General features: G+C 40.3%; 1 protein-coding gene across 1 annotated transcript; it reads left to right on the forward strand.

Annotated features, from left to right (window-relative positions):
- The first annotated feature begins 854 nt into the window (after positions 1–854).
- LOC119651716 (serine/arginine repetitive matrix protein 2) lies at positions 855–9,720 on the forward strand. The gene is made up of 5 exons (XM_038055438.1): positions 855–1,203; positions 1,392–2,071; positions 2,142–4,073; positions 8,382–9,056; positions 9,471–9,720. The coding sequence occupies exons 1-5, from the start codon at positions 968–970 to the stop codon at positions 9,623–9,625; spliced, it is 3,678 nt and encodes a 1,225-aa protein (XP_037911366.1). The 5' UTR covers positions 855–967; the 3' UTR covers positions 9,626–9,720.
- Positions 9,721–19,982: the final 10,262 nt, after the last annotated feature.

Below are 19,982 nucleotides of genomic sequence, written 5' to 3' on the forward strand. Positions count from 1 at the left end.
AATTTAGTGGAAACCCCTGTTACATTATGAGTATATCATTTTGCAGAAGCACCAACTATAATGTAAGTTATAATACTGAATTTCATACAAAACCTATTATAAAAAAAACATGTTGCGGTAGGTTAAAACTATGCTTTCGTGCAGTACCGTCAGAATCAATGTAGACAGCATTGAGATCGTCCGAGATTATTCCCTTGATTTGACTCAAGTACTCATTCACAGCTGAGTCGACTGGGTACTCGCCGCCAGATCACGATACAAATTCCATTACCACCAGAAAGATTTGAACGGCGACCTTCCCTAAGACAGCCTTGTTCTCTAACCACTAAGCTATCCAGACACAAAAGTACCAAATATAAAATAAGCAAATAGTCAATTTGTTTATTGAAAAGTGAATTGAACAAAATCTTAATAAGTATTATAAAACAAGTTGATTTGCTTATATTATATAATTTACTGTTACAGAATTCTGAGTTTTCTGTGGCTCCATTAATTAATCCTTTCTATGTAATATGTCGCTTTAAATTAACGATCTAAAAATTGTTTTGGCACTTAAGCACAATAATGATGGAATGAATGAAAAGAAATTGAAAAATTTGGATAAAAGGAACTATTGCCGTCATCCGTATGCAGTTGCAAGAGAAAAATTCGCTAGACAAACGAGAAATCCCTTTCATGAATCAACCGATGTTGCAAAGTAGTTTTGTAAAAAAATTCTAACATTCATATTCTTGTTTAACGAATCTCTTTATATATTTTCTAGCAGTTTGAACTGCAATAAAAGGGAAACTTAATTTCACTATGGTAACGCTGTCTCCTTGACATTTACAAATGACAACTACGTAAAAAGTCAATTGCTGATTACAGACCAAACGTCAGTTTGGTCGTGCAGATGCCGTGCATTACGAAGTAAATAACTTTCAGTTTGCAATCTTTTAGTAGTGAATTTCATCGGAAATTTCGCGAAATGCACGCCGGCGTCGATCTTATACTCGTTGACAAAATTGTCAATGAGGTAAAATCACAGGGAGTTTTTGACCAGTTCCGGAAAGATTCAATGGCCGACGTTGATACCAAGCCCGCCTACCAGAACCTACGGCAGCGTGTGGAAACATCGGTTGGGAAATTCCTTGCGGATCAAAAGTGGAAAAGTGATTTGAACAAATTCCAGTTACGGGAAAAATTGAGGAAATACATTGTGGAGTAAGTGGTTTTATGCTTATCAAATAACAACGCAATTAGTGCAACCCCTAGTGTGGGAGGGGAGCCTTTCGTCCTTATTTGAGATTAAACAATTCACTTTGCTTTTCAAAACGCAGCAGCATTATGCTAAAACGAGTGAATTAGAGAGTGAAGCAAGTTTCGCTAACTTTTTTCGTCCCTTATTGCAGAGCTGGATTTCTGGACACCGGCGTAGAGCGGATTGTCGACCAAGTAGTAAACCCGAAAATCTCGACAGTCTTCCAGCCAAAGATCGAAGATATCGCCTACAAGTACTTAGGCATCGAGAAACCGCATACCTCACCGCAAACACAGTGCCTAAATGGCAGCCTTGACATCAAAACTGATTTGTTACCTACAGACTTGGAGGCAGTCAGTCCTGATTCGGATAAGACAAAGTCCGAGTCAAAGGAGGACATCTTCAATGAATCAAACGAAGACAAAAACGAGGAGTTTGAGTCACCTCCATTTGAACCAATCGAAAGCGTTGTGGTGTCGACTTCCCTAAAAAAGGACGACAGTGACAACTCGCATTTGTCTGGAATCAGTGGACTCACTTCACAAGACTCCGTTTCGAGCGAACACAAAGCGGAAAGTCCCGTCGCAAAATTCGCTGTGAGTGCAGATACGCAGCCTGAGTCGGAACTTTCAGAAGTTTCAAGCAACAGCAGGCTCTCGATTGTCACGAACGAAGATAACAGCCAGAATGAGAAGCCAATGGTGAAGAAACCCGCGGATGTCGATATCTCCGAGGAAGCTCAAATGCCTAAGTTCAGCGAGAACTCGGAAGAGGCAAACACACAGCATGATTTGCATTTCGATATAAAACGAGAGGACATCAAATTTGAAGGTGAGGTTACATGTTTTCTGTGTAGATTATAACCGGAATCCTCGAAATCCGCTCGTTGATTGATTTACAGGTACCGAACGGAAGGTTGACGGCAACTTATTCAGTTTCTCTCATCGTGACGTAATGGACATTAAACGTGAGGACGATCAACTCGAACTTGACATCAAATCTGAATGTAAAATTGATCCCCATTTTAAATCGGAGGAAGCATGTGCTAAATCCCAGCACGATTCGCAAATTAAAACCGAAGACGCATTGGGCGATTCCATTTCAACCAAGCATTCCTTAACGAACGAAGATGACAAGCGCGGATCTGCTGCGGTAGATATGAGCCTTTCGGAAAACGACTCATCTGGCGGTTCGAATTCAACGGGCTCCAGATCGAGGAACAAGCATTCGTTGGACTTGCATTCTAATGGAAGTCGAAGCGGATCATTTCGGCCCAGGCCACCATCTCCACCTAACGATTGTATGCTGCAAAAACCACCTTCACCAAACTATTATATGCTGCCGGCTCCACCACCACCGCCGACTCCCCCTCCACCTCCTCCGCCAGGGGATGATTTATATATGCATCCTCCATTGCCGCCATCAGAGCCTCAACTGTCATCTAAACCACCGTCTCCTCCTCGTATGCCACCGCTCCCATCAACACCACCTCCTCCACCGGGAGAGGAACCTCCATTACCCGGTATACCACTACGAAAGCAATCTCCCCCAAATATACAGCCGGCTTCACCACCGCTTCCTCCTCCAAAAGAAGAATATCCGATAATGAGACATCAGCCGTCCTCGCCTGAAAGAACGTATCAGCATGATTCGAAGGCGCTTGCTTCGTTTTCTAGTAAGGGGGCCGCAATGGTGAGAACACCTCCGTCTTCTCCGCCAGAAACAACTGGCACCAAGGAATTCGACTATACATCACCTGAACAGAAAAGTAATTCAGCATCAGGGCCATTCTCCTCGACCCCTTTATCTCCATCTCTCCAACAAAGAACTGGCTCCCCCAAACATTTTCGTTATGAACGAGAATCTGACATTCGATCGAAATACGAGGCTGCCGCAACTCCGAGCAAATCCGGATTACACCGACCTCCGTCACCGAAATACAAACCTCCTTCTCCACCGTCTCCTCCGAGGCAGAAGATTGGTTCTCCACAATATACGCAGAGGTATGATTACCGCCCTCCTTCTCCAAAGCAGCAACATTCTGCATCGCCCAATCAGCTTTCTCAGTTAGAGGACGTGTCGTCTCCATTGAATGAGGACTACGCTAACTCACCTTCACCGCCGCCATATGAAGAGCTTCGTCCTAACTCACCTACATCCTTCGATCTGAAGTCAATTTCATCCAAAGAGACAAGTTTCTCGCTCTCTGAAACATCTCAGAACGAAACTATGTCTAAGCCACCATCTCCATTCTCTCCGAAAGACAAAGTCAATTCTTCAAAAGATCAGGAGGCAACAAAACAATCAGCGTCACCACAAAGCAAGTCGAAGACAGACCAACCTTTAAAGCCCCCATCCACCCCACCGCAATCTAAATCCAGCTCAAAGAGCGAAAATCGAAGTTCGAAAAGTTCCAGTCATCACTCCCATCATCATAAATCATCCAAATCGTCGAAAGACGACAAAAGTTCCAGTAAAAGTCATTCCCATAGATCTTCTAGTTCGTCATCTCGCAATCACACTTCGTCATCATCTCATCGATCAGCAGATGAAAAAAAACGTTCCAGTTCATCTTCATCGTCAAGCAAGCACAAATCGAAATCTGATAGTCGTGATAAGGAGCGAGATAAGGATAAGAATCGGAAAAAGGACGACCATTCTTCCGCGCGACACAAAGAACGTAGAAGGAAGTCAACGGATTCTAACGATGGAGACAGTCATAGGCATGGCTCGAAACATGGAAGCAGTCGTCACGGACATGAAAGATCATCTCACAGTACAACTAAAGAGTCAACTTCTAATTCAAATTCATCAGGAAATTTTTCATCGAACAGTGAGTAATCACTTTTTATTTAGTTTTTATATTTTAAAAGCTCGCTTAATGTTTTTCTGAATTTTCTCATATCGGGGAAGGGCAAACTTTTATTTTTATCTCTATTTCTCATCCTTTATACAGTTCCGCTTGGGAGATTTTTAATTCCCAGTCCTGACATTTTTTTATTCGATTGTCAATCTCCTCGCTCTCTAATTTCCGCTACTAAAACGGTTACTGATATCAGAAGGGCAAGGAGAACGAAATCTAGCCGGATCCCTCCTCCACCCTACAACCAAAGATCTCTTTGAGGTCCCTAAAGAGTTGTTTATCTAGTCCTTACAGCCTGAATTTAGCTAGAACCAAGCAATCGTAAAAGAAGTGCCTACGGGTTTCCCCTTCCTCTCCACAACTTCGACAATACAAATTGTAGACTGGCAGCATGATTCCCTTTAGGCCAGTGTCTCGGGTAAAATGCCATGATCCCGTACGTGGTTGCACGAGTCTGACCCAAAACTCTCGCTAGTTTTCATGTAGATGGGACAGATTCTCCTTGATAAAGTGAGGGGCTATCAAAGAGTGCGATTGAATTCCACCGTTCCCAGTCACCAAAAGGCGCGTCTCTTCACTGCTCCGCTTGGAGAATATCTGTACTGAGTACTAGGCCTTAATGACAATTTGGCTTCGGCCAGGTTGACTATGTTACAATTCGTCGGATTATGTCCCAGTCATTAAATGGTCCCCAGTATTGCCAGTATCTCCGCTTAGAATACATTGGCGTAACCTAGCAGATCATACAACTGGGCGGCAAACAATACTGTGTCGTAACCTCGCGACACATCATAAATCTCGACTGGTGTGTGGCGTAGTCTGTTGATAATGCCCATAGTTCCCGTGGTACTTCATCTAAGATGTTTTTTTGTTCTAAGAGTTTTGTTGTTCAGCATCCTTGCTCACTGAGTCTGAACTCACTGCGCAATACAGGGTATTTAATATGAAGGTCCAAGGGGAGGAGGTATAGTAGTTCATTAGGGCATCAGTCTGCCAAGACTGCAGAGCCCCAGTAACACCTGTAAATATGGTTGAATTTATGCGAAGTCCAAATCTTGCAGCTCACAGACACACCTTTCCCAATGCGTATTTTATAATGTTGATAATGGAGGGAAAGATTATCACTATCAATCAAAGCGCTGGAGAGGTGGTGCCACAATGGCGTATCTCTCTGCTCATAGCTCTTTTCAATCGGCCATCTCCGAGATCAGATTTGATTATCTTAAGCATCTTAGCATGGATACTAGCCATTGCATATGACCTCCTTGATGGCTTTAGTGCTCCCGTTGTTGAATAGTCTGTCTATATTCAGAAAGTAATGCTGCTTGTAGTGTAGCAACTGTTCAAGACTGCTAATTATCTCGTGAAGAGCGGTCCTTGCGGTTTTGCCTTCAAGATAGTCACGCTTAGATTTGGAGAGGGCGACCGGTCCACCGCCGTCATTATCCAGGACTCGCTTTAGAGTCTCCAACACTAAATAGGCGAGGCTGATTGGCCAAAAGTCCTTCGCGGACTCATAGCTGCGCCTGCGCACTTTTGATCTGAAAACTACACCTCGTGTTCCTTGGATTGAAACACATGCTGAACGAATTACAGCTCGATTATACCATCTAAAGAACAATAAAAAATTTGAAATTAAATCTAGAAGCTGAAGGTCGGCTAATTTTAATTAATCGATTAAGTCGTCCAGACAGGTTAAAGCCTCAAGGACTTAACTGTGCAATTTGACGCTATTCCTTCTTTGATTTTTGGTGCTGGCATTGGCTACACGAACGTCATTTTGCCTTCATTAATGTGCAGCATGCGACCCCGCGTCTTTTCCCGCACACCCATCTAGGTAAAGACGTATATCTCGGGTTGTTCTTCCTATAATGTCAATTGCGGCAGGAGGGTGGACTTGCAAAGGATGGGGCCCAACGCATTTACGTCAGCATTGCGAACCACTTTTTCCAGGGGCAGATCAAAAAGGATTGGACATTCTCTTAGAACGTTGTTGATAGTGCTGCTTTTATCTGACCTCGCACTTTGGTTAGGGCCAGCCTAGTCAATCCAATTTGTTTGTGATATTGAATTCTCCCATAGTTTTACCCCGACTAAGCTACCACATATGGTACTAAGCAATAGTGTTGTCGGAAGCGGAGAAATTATGATACCAGAAATACTAAATGATAAGGTAGGTATCAGTGGCCGCTCCGAATTAGCGCTTTGGTGCGCCGTTTTGATGCCACAAACTCCTAAGACCGTGACTGTTGTTATGGGAGCAGAGTCCAGCCGGCTCGGATCTTCAGAGCCAGCCCTTAACATTCCCTTCCTGCTCCGCAGCTTCGGCAATGCGAGTTGTAGGGTATGCCGAGCCTAGCGGCATGGTCCCCTATGGGGTAGTGCCCCGTGCAGATCGCCGTAATCTTGAATGCATTTGCACGCGTCTGGCACAGGAGCTCTCGTGATCAGGCTATGTTATAAGCGGGCCAAATTCTCCTTGATTTGGCACAGCTTGTAAGCCTTCGTTATCTCAGGCCCGCGGCTGCTAGGTAGTGCGAGTAGACTCCGCCCCCGACAGCCACCAGCGGAACATCGACTGTATTCGCCAAGGGACTGCCAAGAGCAGAGCCTTGCCTGGCCAATCCGTCAGTCCGCTCATTCCCCTCTATGTTCCTATGCCCGGAAACCCAGAGGAGAGTGACCTTGAGCGTGCCGCCCAAATGGTTGAGCGCGTTCTCTGCACTGCCCCACCAGCCGGGAAGATGTCGTCGTTGAGTACAAGGCCTTGATGGCCGCTTGGCTGTCGGTCAGAATGGCTATGTTACGCTTGGGGCTCGAATCACGCTCCAGCCAATGACAGACTTCCAATATCGCCAGTACTTCTGCCTGGAATACACTGGCGAAAGCTGGGAGACCATACGACTTGGATACACCGTGTGTATTCGAGAAAATACTAAATGGTACTTTTATATGAGCGTAGACAGATAATGGCTCGTTGCCAGTCATCAGGCATTGATTCATTCTCCCACACTTTGAACATCAGTTGATGAACCACATGGTCAAGTTGCCGCCTCCATATTTGGATTGTTTTTTTTCATGGTTAAGGGTGCCGAAATTTTTCATCTTCATTTGACGGGACCTCCAACTTGCCGATATTTTGGTTGTTGATCAACTAATCAAAGTGATCAATCCATCGCTCCAATATACCCATACCCCCTTTGTCTCGGCTGGATGAGCATCGAGGTTTATAAGGCACCTGGTGCAGTTGCTATGTATACTTCCCGAGTTCAGTCCTGTTGGTTTTCCCAAGCTTAATTTTTCTGTCTGTGAACTCGTTTCTCTACTTGACGGAGTTCGTGATAGGTCTCTGAGCGTGCCTGCGTTATTTGAGATTGCAGAATTATCCGGTATACAGCATTCTTCCGTTCCGCAGCTAGCTTACATTCATCAAGGCTGAGAGGTGGGGGCATTCGATTAACACGTGGTCAATTTAGTTGAAGAGGTCCACGTTTGTTCTGTCTCGCAAACACAGAGTGCTTAGTTGTTTGCTTATGTAGCCAATAACAGCAGGTTTCATTTTGCGGCTGACATGCTTTACTGGTGTAATGGCTCTTATCCAGAAAAGCTATTAATGTCCCGCGCATCTCTTCTAACGGTGTGACATCAGGCTTATATTGGGACAGAGTATCGACTAGTTGCTTGGCAGTTCGTTTTCGTTGCCGGGCCCACATTTGCAGAATGCGTCCACACCGAGACCCCTTTCGTGACTTCGTATCCTTGGCTTTCCGTATAGGGTTGTCAGCAGTGGCCAACCCCCAACCCGGAGGACCAGTTGATACAACTTTTCCCGTTTCGCCGTGGTACTTATACTACCTTTGACTGCCATAACTTTCAAAAACTTTCTTATTTTAATCAGCTCGTGTATTTTTATATATTACAATGATCGAAACTCGACCCCTCTCACTGATGTGGTATTAGTTTCATATTTAGATGAACTCTATGCCATATAAGCGATTCTCCTGCCAAGTGCCCTTTTCAAGTGCGTGACGATGGGTTTTCTAAACCACTGCCACTTAAAACATATTAGCAGTTCGCCCTTGAAATTTTATTACGTTATTCTACATGCTATAAGCTATATTTACACTAGGATAGCTCCTTAACTTTTTACAGTGCCCCTCGCTCCATCTGATGGTCGAAGCGCAGCGGTGACAGAGCTGTAATTCCCACAATTTTGCTATAGACACTCTGTAGGTTTTATTCAATAAAACTATTTTAATCATTTTTTTCGATTTCTAGGTAATTCCTGCAACGATCCTGCTCAAGGTCACTCCTCAGCGATATCTCGTTCTAAAACAAGCAAAGACTCACATCGTAGTTCTGGCAAAGATGAAGATTTGAGATTTTTCATAATTTCTGAAGAAGAAAGACGAAATACAGAAGCTCTATTATCTAAATTAAACGCCACAATTGGAACCAATTCAACTCCAGCATATTTACTGGACTGCGATGAAGACGTGCAAGACGCAGTCAAACATCTAACCGAAAATGTGATCAATGTCCAAGACGACAAGTCTATTCGCGACGTTTCCAAGTACACAGTTACTTACCTCAATTCCGATTTGTCTACCCCGAAGCCAGCTCAAATGTATTTTCAAGACAAAATCATGAAAACATCCAATGGCAAATGGCCAATAATGAACAATGTCTCACGCAAACGCAAAGCTAACAGTCCTTCTAGGACGGTTTATAAAATGCTGACTCCATCGAATGATAAGCGGCGTAATGAAACTTGTCTCATTATTGACTGCATCGAGTATGATAAGCCTCACAAGATGTCCTGCCTTACCGAAGACCGCGTCAACGTCTCGCCAACTTCTTCGGATATAAGCGTTAGTTCCAAGGAAAATGAATGTATTGATACGAAAATGAAGAACATATCGCAGAATACCAAGAATGGAAAAATGATTAAAGGTATGTGTGAATATGAAAGATATAGGCAGATAAAATATCAAAATTTTGAATAAAGTGTTGTAGTTTTCCACCCTTATTAAGTAACAGCTGCAAGAAAAGTAGCAATCAACAGTGTCCGGATAGTTCAAGTGGTTAGAACGCTGGGCTATCGTAGCGGAAGGTCGTGGTTCAAATCTTATTGGCGGCAAAAGGATTTGTTATCGTGACTGGATGTCGGATACTAGCCGACTTAGCCCTGAGTCAAATCAGGCTAATAATCTCGGGCGTGCGCAGTGCTGACCACATTGCCTCCTACAGTGTATTGTAGTGTTTCGTTATGGTCTTGAATGAAGTGCTCTAGCACACTTCAAGGCCCTGATCCAATTAGATTGTTGCGCCAGCGATTATTATTATAATGTTTTTTTTATTTTACAGCTGAAGGTATTGTAAGGATTGAAAAATCTAACAACAATAATGGATTCAAAATAAAAAATCAACGATACTCAAGCGAAGATTTATATAAACCGAGACCGTTACTAAGTCAACGTCCAAGAAGGCGAGAACTTCTGGGAGATGCAGATCCTGCATAATCACCGATTTACTAAGAAACAATAGTAGCGTTATCAATAGCTGTAGATGTTACCTTAGATACACCTATTTTTAATAAACTGATAGATTTACCACACATATATGCGCTTTTATTATCAGTAATGTCAGTAATGATGGATGGTTAGAGCACTAGGCTGTCTCAATGGAAGGTCGCTGTTAAAATCTCACTGATGGCATAGTGATTTGTATCGTGGCTGGGTGTCAAATGCTAATTAACTTAGCTTTGGATAAGTACCCAGTCAAATCAGGGTAACAATCCCGGGAGAACAGAATGCTATCCGCATTGGTCTCTAGTTTCCCGTTGCGGTTTTGAAATTAAGGCCTTTAACACGCTCCAAGCCCTAGATCAAAACTGGCCATTTGATTTGTAATGACGAATGTAACGAATCATCATCGCAACTTATCTTCAAGTTATTGGGTTATCATTTAACATAGTTATGTGGGGTTTGCGCTGTTAATCCGGTGGGCGACATCTACTTCAGTGCCACACTATCTAAATAGACAAATTGTTCATGGCATTTCATGCTGTGTCCATCAATGAAAAGAGGAAGAGTATGAACCTATTAGATTAGATTGATAACAAATCTGAGTTTTGTTAATATATCTATCTTAACTCCGATTTACCTTAAAGCCATCAATTCATTTATTTATTGTTTATATTATATTTATTGTTTCCGGGTGGCTTAGTGGTTAAAACGCTGGGTTGTCAAAGCGGAAGATCGCGGTTTAATTTTCTTTGATGGCAGAAGAATTTTTGTTATGACGGGATGTCGGATACCAGTCGACTCAGTTGTGAATGATAATCTGAGTCAAATCAGGGTAATAATTACGGGCGAGGGCAATGCTGTCCACATTGCCTCCTACAGTGTACTACATGATGGTCTTGAACGAAGTGTTCTAACAAGCTTCAACGCCCTGATACTATTAGATTGTTCATCTCCAAAATATGATGGTTGTGATCATTTGGGATATAGCGAATCAACTAAAGACAGGATTATCATCAGTAGTAAAAATGTACTCAGAACTTTTCCGGAAGCTCACCATCAATTGTTCTGCTTTGATCCATTCATCTGGAAATTATGACTTTATCAGTAAAGAACTCGTTATACATATTTTCTTAACGTAATGAACTAATATAAGGGAGCAAATGCCAACTTGTAACCACTTCGGTCAGGATGCTCTTAGGGAAGAGGTGAGACACCGTCTGACGATTTGCCTCTACCCTGGACGAAACCGCAAGTCATATGTTCTACAACTACTGGCCCAAGGATGAGGGTTCCGTGAACCACAACTGGTCCGGTCCGCCATTAAGTGGATAGTGGACTTAGAAATCCCTCGATTCTCAAACAAAATTTTAGTTTAGCTTCGGCCGGCTTAGGCCCGAATTTTGCAAGGCGGTTTTGTCTCCATTATAATTTATACACATGTCGTGTTTTTTAATTAATATGAGGGAGCAAATGTCAACTTGTAACCACTTCGGTCAGGCTCCTCCCAGGGCAGATGTGAGGCAGCGTCTGATTAGTTGCCTCTGCCCTGGACGAAACCGCAAGTCATTTATAGACCTTTTCACCTCAATTATGGAAAATAAACCATCCTGTAGAATTTCTTTACATTTGGACTCAGTTGCATGACTATCCACCATCATTATTTTTCCACTTTCGTGTCCTGTTAGGCATCCACAGACCATGACATACGGGGAATATTTTATGGTTGGTGTCGTGTTTTGCTCACTATGAGGAAACATCGCACAGTAGACTCATTTCTCTTTAATTTTGAGCTTTATCTAGACCGATAAAGATACCACTTAAGTGGTTGCCATTCACCCCTTGGTGGAGTTGAGCGCATCAGCCACACCTACGCGCCATCGTTCGCGGTTACCTGAAATGTCCTTTAGCACCCACAACTTCCCAAGCCGCCCACACTCCTACTGCTCTGCGCCAAGTGCCCTAGGGGTGACCCACTTGTCGGCCACCTTTGGGGTGTGGATTCCACTGCATGATGTAGCGCGCAACGCAATTGTCGCCCCTCCTTAATGTGTGATCTATCCACCGCCACTTTCGTCTTCCGAGCGTTGTGCGTACGAGTGGCAGACCTGTCCGCCGACCAAGTTCTTCGTTTGTGATAGTGTCAGGCCAAGGTACTCTGATGATATGACGCAGAAAGATATTGCCGAAAGCTAGGAACTTTTGGGTAACAGTGGATTTCACTTTCCGTTTGCTACTCGCATATAGCAACACAGAAAGAACACTAGCATAGAACAGTATGAACTTGATCTTGGTGCTGAGATAACTGCATTTCCAGATTTTAGACAGTGCCGCGAAAGCGGATCTAGCGTTGTTATTGTGTCGAGCAACCTGCAGTTCTGTGCCACCGTCGCACACTCTAAGAAAATCACAATCTGGTGGGTTTTTGATTTTTTTTGGTCCGGAATCCATAAGTTTGTTTGAGTTATAATTAATGTTTACAAATACATTATGTAAGTATATTATTCATTCGGGCAGGGGTAGCATTAGGCATTAGGCTAGCAAGATTTTTCTCGTGGAAAATTTCCGATAGTATCCATTAATTTTTTTTCTGGGCGCTTAGGTGTCTTCAGATAATTAGCTAATTAGAAGAATACACGACGACATCACATCTTTCGCATGAAACAGAACTTAATGCAAACTTAAAGGTATACTGTATCAAGAATATTCTTGAAGGTATATGTAGTTTCATGGTATCTTTCGTGTAAAGATGAAAAGCATTTGAATCAATCATAAACCTGGATTCGAGGGTTTTTCAAATTATATGGGATGGGTGTACCGAGAACTTGCCTCAAAATTAAACCAGGCTTATTCATCTCCAATGGATTTGCTCAATATGTATAACAACTTTATGGAGAACATGATCTACATAACCCTTTAAAAAGGGGGGCCGGATCATTCCATGGTATAGTATTCCCTTTTTCAGCATTTGAATAGATACCATCGCCTATTGAGAAATTGATTTTCTTTTTCGGTTATATGAAGGTAACCAATATTTAACCAGTTTGTTTGCCTTTTGACGAATTATATTGTATTATTATATGGATGAATTAGGTAGAGTGGACTAAAAAGTAACCTTAGGGAATTGTTTGACGCTGACTCAGACATTTGTTTGACTAATCTTTGTCTGATGCGTGGGGCAGACAGATATTTATTTGATGCAGAAAAATAATTTACTTGCAACAGACATTTGCCTATCTGATATCTTCTGCCGACAGACACGACATTTGCCTAGCAGAAGCACAGATGTTTATCTGAAACAGTAATTTATACGGGAGAGGCATTTGTCTGACATTGATACAGATATTTGTCTGTCTGATGTATGAAACATACACAGACAGCCGTCTGTTGTTGATGTAGCAGGAGGCATTTCCCCACGCCAAACATAAGTTAATAATAGTGTTTACAATATGTATAGCTTGCAAATACACTAGGCAATATTGTATCGGGTCGTGACATTTCCAATGGGTGTTACCCAATCTGTCGTGTCGTATGGTTCCCGGTGGGTGTTAACAAAACTATCCTACAAGGAACGTGACGGCTTTGAGAAGGAAATCTCTTCGGTTCAGATATTCAAAGCCAGTTCGTAGCGTACCCGAATGAAAGCAGCCTACCTTCTCCCACACACTTTACAATCAGAGATTTCCTTCTTTCCTACAAGAAAATTTGAAGTCTGCATAATTAAGTTAATCATTTTTAAGGTTTTGTGTAAGACAAAACCTTATTAAAATCGATTCAAGGCCTGTCTGTATGTCACACGCACTTTTCTCCAAAACGGTTAAACCGATCCAAACGAAATTTGGTGGACAGATGGGAACTATGAAATCCCACCCATACAGTGAGTGACATAAATTTAGGTGGAGTTTAAAGGGGGCTCCCCATACATGCAAAGGGCGGATTCAAAAAAATATTTCACCGGACATAGTTGTGTAGGGTATCAAATGAGGTCAAGGTCTCGATTTGTATTTTCCGAAACTGACATTAGTTTTGGTGTGAATTAAAAAGTGCGTGAGTAAGAAGTCACAATGTATGCACTTAAAGTGAGACAGGACTCATTTTCGGAAACTACCCAACTCAAAAATCCGAAAAAAATCACGGTGGTGCGGTTAGGTGAAATCTAGGCCTCAAAATATGTCCCATTCCGATATCTGTTCAAATAGCTTACTAATAGCATATTACTAACTTTTAGAAATTTACTGAAAAATCCCCCTTAAATTCATCCTAGGACTTCCAAATATTTAAATCGCTCAGTTCTAGCAATGTCAGTAACCTGCCCAGAACTGAGCGATTTAAATATCTCGGGTCAATGCTATCAGCCAATGGAGAACTACGTTATGCTCCTCACATAAGAAAACACAAAACCTTTTATACCTGAAGCGTCAAGCTTCCGGTTTCCCGACTTGTTTTTCTTAAAATGAAATTATTAGACATTCTGACCCAGTATTCAATTCAAAGCAGTTGCATCTTGCATCAGATAAGACTATCCGAAATAACTCTCTGCAAGACAGGATTCATTTGGATTTGTTAGGAGTAAGAATTGGAAATTATTTGGTGCTTCCCATCTTTAAAAGAAATCATATAATAATCTATAAAAAATGCCATCTTTTTGAGCTTTTGTAAATAATTTTTACAGTTTGTTTTTCAATATTGTATCCTCATCTAACAGCCAATAGTCCTGCCTGGCTTTACCACGAAATCTAAAATTAAATCTCGAAACTGAATGAATCTAGTAAATACTATCGGTTTCTAGGAAAGTAGGTTATATATTTAAAAAAAAAAAGAATGCAAAGATGATATTCTAATGAATACTGTTGAACATATTTGAGACCAGTAAATGTGAAATTCTTTATTTTCCTTTTTTAAATTTCCATAATTTTTACATCTTGCATATAATACAAATTTTACATTTCCAGATCGTACTTTCTTAAAACTCTTCAAAGAACTTATTTACATGGGTACCATGTACGCTCATCCTACATATTGACTTGGATGTCCTTCTGAATATATGTTTGTAATGTAAGAGTGACAGGAAGCTTGTTTTCATAATACCAACGGAAAAGTAAAAGTCTACCTATTCTGAAACTGTCAATTAACCAACGAATACTTTTGTACTTAGGTATATAAAATTAACTCTTAGTGGTATAAAATTTTAGCTCTGAACTATTTAGCAATATAATCTCGTAAATGGAAATAATTTACTTCTGAATACAATTTTCAACAGTTGATAATCAAGTACAGGAAGTAGAGCGGAAACATTTGCATGTAAATTATGAGAACATAAGTTTATAATCTTACAGAATAATACCAGGCACTTTTCAAAACCTTGAAGGTGATCAATTATGTAGTACGAGTAAGTATAAATTTATTGTCAAACGAAATTCTCGTTCTTTATTAATTCTTATAAATTTGAAGTTAAAATACAATTGACTTGAACATTTCAATTTTGTTCTATTGGAAAATGAAATGAGAAAAGGATTTTGTTGCAACTAGAAGATTTATTAAGGAAGCGATAAGAGTAGTGTATTATCTTGTTATTTTGTATATGATGATCTCCTATATTTTGAGCAATATGAGTTGATATTTATCTAGCAACAGTCAAATAAGTCTCAAATCTTGATGGAAAAAATATAGTTTTAATCGGCCAAATAATCACATAATTAATTAGCTAAATGTGTTCACAAAAACGGACTATGTAATTCGCGTTACAGTTGTAAGAATAATGCGTGATATATTTGACTTTGGTTGTGTACCTCATAGCATATAGGTTCAATACATCCCCTATTTGCTCCAGTCAATTGATGCTCGATACGCATATACCAGAGAAGTCCATCCAACCGCATCACAATATCCAATTCAGGTTTAGATTGTTAAGAAAAAAAGTCGAATGAAGTTAACATTGATGACCACTGCAATGATATTGGGAACTGGTTTTCTTACTCCTTCCTTTCTTCCATAACGCGTGCTTTAATAGGTGTTTGAAGGCCGATGACATTCCTTTACGTTATCACCATGTTATGCAGCCTTTTGAACTATGAGATAAACTCATAATCTTTCTAAATTTCGAAATGGGTTTCAAATAATGCAATTTTCAGTTGAAAAACATCGGCAACCTACTGCAGCTATAAACGTTCCATTATGACACAGTTATTACGCTTGTGATTTTTTGCTATCCAGAACACTCACCGGCGTATTTACATAGTATGTTGTAACACTTTGTAGTGCATTTGAGATTGAAATTGGCATAAATTCAGTGAATTTTCGAGTGGATATTTATTGAGCAAAAGTATATTTTTGATCGCACTGTTGTTATCCTGCCGATTCTCTACAAGGAACAATTTTAGAAAAAAAAGTCGACGAAGACAAATATTGTGCCATTTCTTCCTATCGTGGTCTGAGCTTTAAAGTTCTGCGGGAGTTCCAAGCGCACAGGCGGCGGCCAAATATTACTAGCGTTCTAGTTTTGCTACAAATATTGTGCGTGAAAAATGTTCTTTCTTAGATCAACTTCTGATGAAAAAGCACTGCTTTTGAGGAGCCTGGTGGCTTCCAAGAAACCACCATGTGCCCCCAGTTAACAGAAAGTGAGAAGATAAAAGAGATACTGTTTTTGCCGAATTACATAAACGTGAGAGACGATTGATTCTTTATTTTCGTATGTCAATAGCTTCAGTGAATTGTATAGTTTAATGTTAGATGATATACAAAAGTAAGATGCCAACTGGAGAAAGGCGATTCCTGCAATATAAATACTGACAGGGGGAATCTAGGGAGAATTCTTGCAGGTCTTGCTTAATTCTTTTATTTCTATCTCTAAGGAATTCCTCCGTAACCCATGTGACGGTCTTCCTCAAACCATATATTAGTGTCTGGGTATACGAGGAGTTCCTGTGTAAACCATGTAGCTTAGCGGGGAACGCGCGCTGTTTTCCTGTGAATAAAACGTTAGAATGCAAGAGTTCTCATTAACCTTCGGTTAAATGCATTGCTACATAGGGAAGCACATAGTACAAAGACCGCAGAACGCTTTCTGTGTGCGCCGGCTCTTAATCAATTTCATAAGCGCGTAAGACGGAATTCGACTGAAAAGTATCGAAGAACGTATGATGTACTTTTCACTGATGAAAAAAAATAATTTACATAAGCCTGGTGACTTTCAATTCCACTGTCATAGCAAACAACTTCAATATGAGATTAGAATATATCGGCCATCAGGTAAGGGCTGTGTTATAATTTGAGCTGGATTTGCGTTTAACGACAAAAGTGGGTTGGGTTTCAACATAAGAGAATTTGGGAAAGTATTGCGAACTTCTGGAGATCTTGATGATTGAACGCACAGAAAAATTATGAGGCAATGAGTTTTCTCGAAAAACATCCAAAAATCTACGCAGTGCAGACCTTGGCCTAATTAGATAATATGTGGAAACACAATAAAAAAGGTGTGGGATCTCATACTGGAAGACGAACTTGAAAAGTTCGTTAACCTTGCGGTCAAGCGCATAATTAAAAAAATTATCCTTTAGGAAAATTCTTACAATGTCAAATTAACGCTGTGGGTAGTAATTCTTCTTAAAAAAAAACAAAAGAATTTTCGGAACCGCCTGTAGTGAGATGTTAACAGAAATCTAATAAAATGGTTTGCATATCAAAGGAGCCGTCGCAGAGCAAACTTTGCGCTGGAAAGTCGAACAATTTGCTTTACTAAATAATAATAAAGAATTTAGGGAGTTAGGTTGTCCTATTCAGCAGTTTCCTGGCACTTGGAAAGGTAAAGAAGTATTTGATCACTTCTGCACTTTTCCAACTTATTGCAAGCGCTCGAAAACTGCCGAAACTGCTTCGTGAATATTGGCCAAAAAATTAAATGATTTACAGTATGAGGCCGTCATTTACCGTATTCGACCGACCTCCTGCCACTATCTCTTTTTTAAACATTTGTAACACTCTTTAGCGCAAAAACAATTTAGCAATGATGCAGCAGTCAAAATTGCATCCGAGAAATATCTTCATCCTATAAAATTCAACTTCTACGAAACTGTCATGTTCATGTATCTCGTTGGGGGAAGTGTCGCGAATCCCACTAGCTTATTTTGTCTAATAAAACTGATTTCCATGTTGTTTCAATTGGCTAAAATGTTACTGCCTAATCCAATAGTTTATCTACCACAATCTTATACAGAGGAATCCCGATAATTCATATTTTCGCCTAGTTCGTACAAATTTGCCGATCCCGAGAGACAATTTTCTTTATTTTGGACTCCCGATAATTGGTAATTCTGATAGTTCGTACCAAATCGTGAGTTTCTTGAGCATATCAATTATCGGGATTCTACTGCAGTAGAATCAAATTGCAAGACCTCAATCTGTTTGAGGACATTGATTTCGATCTTGTATTGACTGAAATTCCAATAGATATTGACACACTAGAAGTACAATCAGCAGGATAAGGCCTTTAAAGTCAATACAAATCGTGACAAGATTTTTGAAAATAATCGAGCTCAAGGAAGGTTGTACCTTAGAAGTAATCTCTTATGATAAATGGCTATCTGCAAAATCAAAAACTAAAATAACTATTAAAAGAATAGTTGTGCAATTAAAGGAAAGAATCCTTTTCAATTTTCTTTATTCTTGGAAACTACCTAATCAAAAATATGAAAAACTTTAATGTGATTCATATATAATAAATCTAGGCCTCAAAACATGTTCCATTCCGAAATCTGCTCAAATAAATTTACAGTATATTACCGACTTTTTGAAATTAACTGGAAAGCCTCCCCCCTCCGTCTTCTAATTTCATCCTAGGATTACCAAAACTTGCAGCAGCAAAGAGAACAATATCACTGCTAACTTTCGTGGAAAGTTATAGCAATTCAGACTTATCAATTCATTGCATCTTAAGCCATGCAAATAAGATCCTGGCGTCATAATTAACGAACATGATTCGACATTCGAGTGAAATATTAAATTTCCATTTCTGAAGAATCTACTTCTCCCCAGCCTTCATTTTGTACCTGTTCCAGGTAAACTTTTCACGTATGCTAATAATGTTGAGCTCCTAGTGTGAAGCATATGAAGTTGACTATTATCAATATAGTACTTTCCGGATCAAATTATTTGCATAAATGGCTCTTTTAAAAATAAAGGACATTTGAAGTTTCAACTATGTACACGCGGAACTGTCATGCATTTATCGTTTTTCACATAGGGATAAACAAAACCAAGAAGACTATACACAGGAGGTGAAACTGCCTAGGCAAGCCTTCACGTAGAAAATATAACGTCCGGTGGGAGTGGCTTTTTAGCAGGATCGCAGTTGCGTTCTGCGCATCATCATTGATATTAATTCCCGTTTGTGTGGTGGTGTTAGTGCATCTGGCCGGGTTTGATATAGAAATTTTCCAGTTTGGTGCCAAAATCAATCGTAGAAGGCGGCGGACGATCCGAATAATATTGCAATGACATTTTATAAATTTCCTATTATATGTATGTATGTATGTATGTATTGATTGTTTGTAGCTGCTTGCTAGTTACAGGGATTCGTACACACAGAAGCGCTATAAAAACACAACTCACAAAACATTGACAGTTGTGCAGAACGTACTGCGATCTTGACTCAGCCTCAAACCAGATGATTCATTTTTTTCCTTGCACAAAACCTTTTATACCTGAAATGTCTCGCTTCCGGTTTCCCGACTTGCTTGATATTACAATTTGTATCGAAAGGCAGACGTTATGGCACTATGGTGGCCTTTGTTTCTCCTTTCCTGTATTGCCTTTTATGATTTCAGATGCCCTATAAGCAGTTACGAACGAAAAGATTCGCTCATTTTCAGAAAACGTAAGTTGGATAGTTATTGAAGTGCACCACTTATTGTAACGATAAAGCTGCATTGATTCCATTAATATGCTCAAAAAACACCTTTTGTCATTTTTGAATCGCGATATATCCTTGCATTGCACTTTTCAGCAATTTTTTAAAATATGTATGCCTCTTGTTCGTTCATCTGTGGAATATGGTATAGAGCCCCCAAATAGCCTATTTCGCATTATTTTTTCCTTTGTCTATAAGAATCTGATGCGGGGTACTGGTATTATTATTATTCAAAGATATTTCTCTAGTAATACAAAGGAATGTTATGCTCGGTGTAGGACCGTAGAGAGAAAATCTAAACCCTAGGTGAAAATTATTTGGAAATTGTTAGCCTTTTAAAAAAAATCAACTTTGTTAGGTTTTACTTGTGCATACGGACCCTCATTCATAACCACATGTGGATAATGTTGATAATATCTTGGATTACTCCTTGTGAAATGACAGTAT

Source organism: Hermetia illucens, chromosome 3, assembly GCF_905115235.1.
Source record: "Hermetia illucens chromosome 3, iHerIll2.2.curated.20191125, whole genome shotgun sequence".
Taxonomy (NCBI): Eukaryota; Metazoa; Arthropoda; class Insecta; order Diptera; family Stratiomyidae; genus Hermetia; species Hermetia illucens.

Coding starts and splice junctions, on each gene's coding strand:
- LOC119651716 (XM_038055438.1), top strand. CDS start 968: ATGCACGCCGGCGTCGATCTTATACTCGTTGACAAAATTGTCAATGAG. Junction 1,204..1,391: donor TTGAGGAAATACATTGTGGA/GTAAGTGGTTTT, acceptor CCCTTATTGCAG/AGCTGGATTTCTGGACACCG. Junction 9,057..9,470: donor GAATGGAAAAATGATTAAAG/GTATGTGTGAAT, acceptor TTTATTTTACAG/CTGAAGGTATTGTAAGGATT.